Source organism: Monoraphidium neglectum, assembly GCF_000611645.1.
Source record: "Monoraphidium neglectum strain SAG 48.87 unplaced genomic scaffold scaffold04302, whole genome shotgun sequence".
NCBI classification, from domain to species: Eukaryota; Viridiplantae; Chlorophyta; class Chlorophyceae; order Sphaeropleales; family Selenastraceae; genus Monoraphidium; species Monoraphidium neglectum.
In genome coordinates, this window is record NW_014009327.1 from 993 (window position 1) to 4,009 (window position 3,017).

The 3,017-nt window shown below is 69.9% G+C and overlaps 1 protein-coding gene across 1 annotated transcript; it reads right to left on the reverse strand.

Moving 5' to 3' along the window:
* Positions 1-237: 237 nt before the first annotated feature.
* MNEG_14168 (hypothetical protein) lies at positions 238-1,647 on the reverse strand (the record flags this gene model as incomplete). Its single annotated transcript, XM_014037360.1, has 5 exons — positions 238-276; positions 335-430; positions 592-645; positions 1,004-1,090; positions 1,399-1,647. 5 exons carry the CDS (start codon positions 1,645-1,647, stop codon positions 238-240), a joined length of 525 nt encoding a protein of 174 aa, XP_013892814.1.
* Between the last annotated feature and the right edge of the window lie 1,370 nt (positions 1,648-3,017).

A 3,017-nucleotide genomic window follows, 5' to 3' on the forward strand; every position in this document is an offset into this window, starting at 1 on the left:
TCGCGTACGATGCACTGATCAGTAAAGTCATCGCACACCGCTGAGAGCGCAGCGAGGCGCGAGCCCGCCTCCTGCACCTGGGTTGGATTCAAGCGACCCGCACCGTGGCGGCGAAGGGATGCGTTCCGGCGGGGGCCGGGTGGGTGGGGCGCCCAGGAGATCGTAGAGCGCAGGCCGAGTCGGAGAGGGCATGCGGCGGTGCTGGCCGCAGGGTGGACACACCTGGTCTTCTTCACTCTACAGCCGCAGGGCTGCCACTTGCGCCTCCAGCGCCCCCTGTGGCGGTGGCAGCGTGCAAACAGGCCGCCTGCACGAGACCCGTCGCCGCCCCCACCTGCTCCCTGTATGCGGCCGCCGCCGCCGCGCGGATGTCCTCCTTGGCCTGGGAGTGCGCGTCGTCCCGCTCCTTGCGCGCCGCGGCCAGCTCCCCCTGCAGCAGCGGCCCAGGCGCGCGGCGCGGATCGCTCGGCTACGGCGCCGCGGCGAGAGAGTTCCAGTGGCGGCCCGGGGTGGGCGGGCCGCCCAGAGGGTTGAGAAGCGCGCGCGGAGTGGGGCAGGTGTGTGGCGTTACGGACGGCGGGGCGGGCGCACCTGGCATCCGTCCCACTGCTGCCGCAGGGTCGCCATCTGCGCCTCCAGTGCGCCCTGTGGTGGTGGCGGCGTGTGTGTGCGTGCGTGCGTGTGTGTGTGTAATGTGTGTGTGTGTGTGTGTGTAATGTGTGTGTGTGTAATGTGTATGTGTGTGTGTGTGGATGTGCGCGCGCGCAGTCAGCGGAGAGGTTGACGGCAAGTTGCAACGCCGGCGCACCACCAAATGTGGGTCTGAGTCGGGCAGAGACCCCCGTTCACGGGTCTCGTCAGCGCGGGCACCCCCGCCATACATTCGCGGGTCCGGTCCGCACGGGCCACGTCGCTAAGCACGAGCTAGGGGGGGGGGGCGGTGCCAGCGGTGCCACATGGCCCCCTCGCGGCGTCGTGGGCCGCAGGCCGCTGCCACTCCCACCTGCCGCTCCGTCGCAGCCGCCTTCCCAGCGCGGGCCTCCTCCAGCTGGGCCGCCAGTTCCCTTTGCGCCTCCAGCGCCCTGCGCCCCTGCAACGCGCCACATGGGGCCGGCGGCGGCAGCAATGCGTGGGCGAGCGTGTGTGTAAAAAGGAGGTGTGCAGCAGGCGTGCGAGGAGAATGTGTGCACGCGCGCGCGCGCGTGCGAGGCTGGCGTAGGGTAGCGTATGGATCGTCCTCCTCTTCCCCACCAGCCAGCGCAAGCTGGAGTGGACTCAAACCCGCGCCCCGCCCACCCACGCAATCAAAGCTGACGCGCATGCACCGCGTTCCACGTGCCCGTCCACGCGGCCCCAATCCGGCATCCCCTCCACTCCCTCCCAACCAGCCGCACCCACCACAACAACCACTGCCGTGCGCGCCTCCGTCACGCGCTGCCGCGCCTCATCCAGCCCCGCCTGCAGCTCCGCGCGCTCCTCCTCGACCTTGGCCAGGGCGGCGTCCTTGGGTGCCAGCTGGGCGGATGTGTGCTCCAGCTGCCGCCGCAGCTCCTGCTCCTGCAAGCCGGCAAGCGGTGAGGACAGGGGGTCGCGAGATGCACAGATACCAATGCGGCTGAATGCATCAAAATGCGACCGTGCTGTCATACGGCTATGACGCAGAAAAACGTGACCTGGACCCGTCGGCCCGAGCAGGAGCCCCCATTCACCCGCCGCTGCGCCGCCCTCAGGGTGGCCAGCGCTGCGTCACGCTCCGTCTCCGCATGCGCCAGCGCCGCCACGCGCTCATTCAGCGCGTCCGCGCGACCTGCGTGGAATGGAAACGGTTGCGCTCAAGACGCGGGAAGATGTGGACGCCCCGCGCGCGGCGCAGCTCAAGCCGAGTCCGCCAACCCCCTCAAAACGCGACGCGCCGCTTGCTCGCGGGTTTGTGAGCGCGCCATCTGCGCCTAGCCGGCTTCGCATGGGAACGTGCTCGCGCCAAGCCGGCGCGCGCCGTGCCGTCCCATTGAGCAATCGTATTATTTGCCACACGCGCGAGCCGCGCCACTGGCATCGCCCACCCTGGAGGTAGTCGTGCTTGACAGCAAGCCGCGCTAGCGAGTCCTGTGTGCATGCGTGTGTGTGTGTGTGTGTGTGTGTGGAAGTGTGTGTGTGTGTGTGTGTGTGTGTGTGTGTGTGTGTGTCCGTGCGTGTGTGCGTGAAGTGAGACAAGGGGTTGCATGGGCGAGGTGCTCGCGCGCTGCCAGCCTCGGGGTGGTCGGCTGGGTGGGCCGCCTTGCTCCCTCACCCCTCTCAGCCCCGACCCACGCCCCCAATCCCACACCCCCACATTAAACCCCACCCCCTCCCTCCCCTCAGGGCGCGACCCAGACGAGGACCGCCGTCCGCCCACCTCCGCGAACGCGCGCGCCTCGTCGCTCTTTGCGAGCAGTGCATCCTTGGAAGCCAGGTGGTCAGAGGCCTCCTCCAGCCGCCGCTGCAGCTGCTGCAGATCCTGTCGGTGTTGGTGGTGCCGCCACGCCAAGGGTGCAAGGATGTTGTATGAATGTGTGTGTGTGTGTGTGTTTGCACAGTCAGCGGAGGGTTCGGTCCCTGTTCCCGGTCCGATCAGCGCGGGCACCCCGCCGTGCACGAGCCCGGCGACGGCGCCGGCGTTGCCGCGCGGCCGCCCCCTCGCAGCGTCGGCAAACAGGCCGCAAGCCGCGGCCCGCCGCCGCCCCCACCTTGGCCTGGGAGACCGCGTCGTCCAGCTCCTTGCGCGCCGCGGCCAGCTGGCCCTGCAGCAGCGGCCCAGGCGCACGGCGCGGATCGATCAGCGTCGGCGCCGCGGCGAGAGAGTTCCGGCGCCGGCCCGGAGTGGGCGGAGTGGGGCAGGTGTGTGGCGTCGCGGGCGTCAGGGCGGGCGCGTCAGGGGGGTGAGAAGCACCAACGGACCAGGCAAGGACAGGCGGCGTTCCCAAGGCCAGTCAGTTGGCCCGCCCTGCTGGGTGGGCCGCCGTGCTCCCTCACCCCTC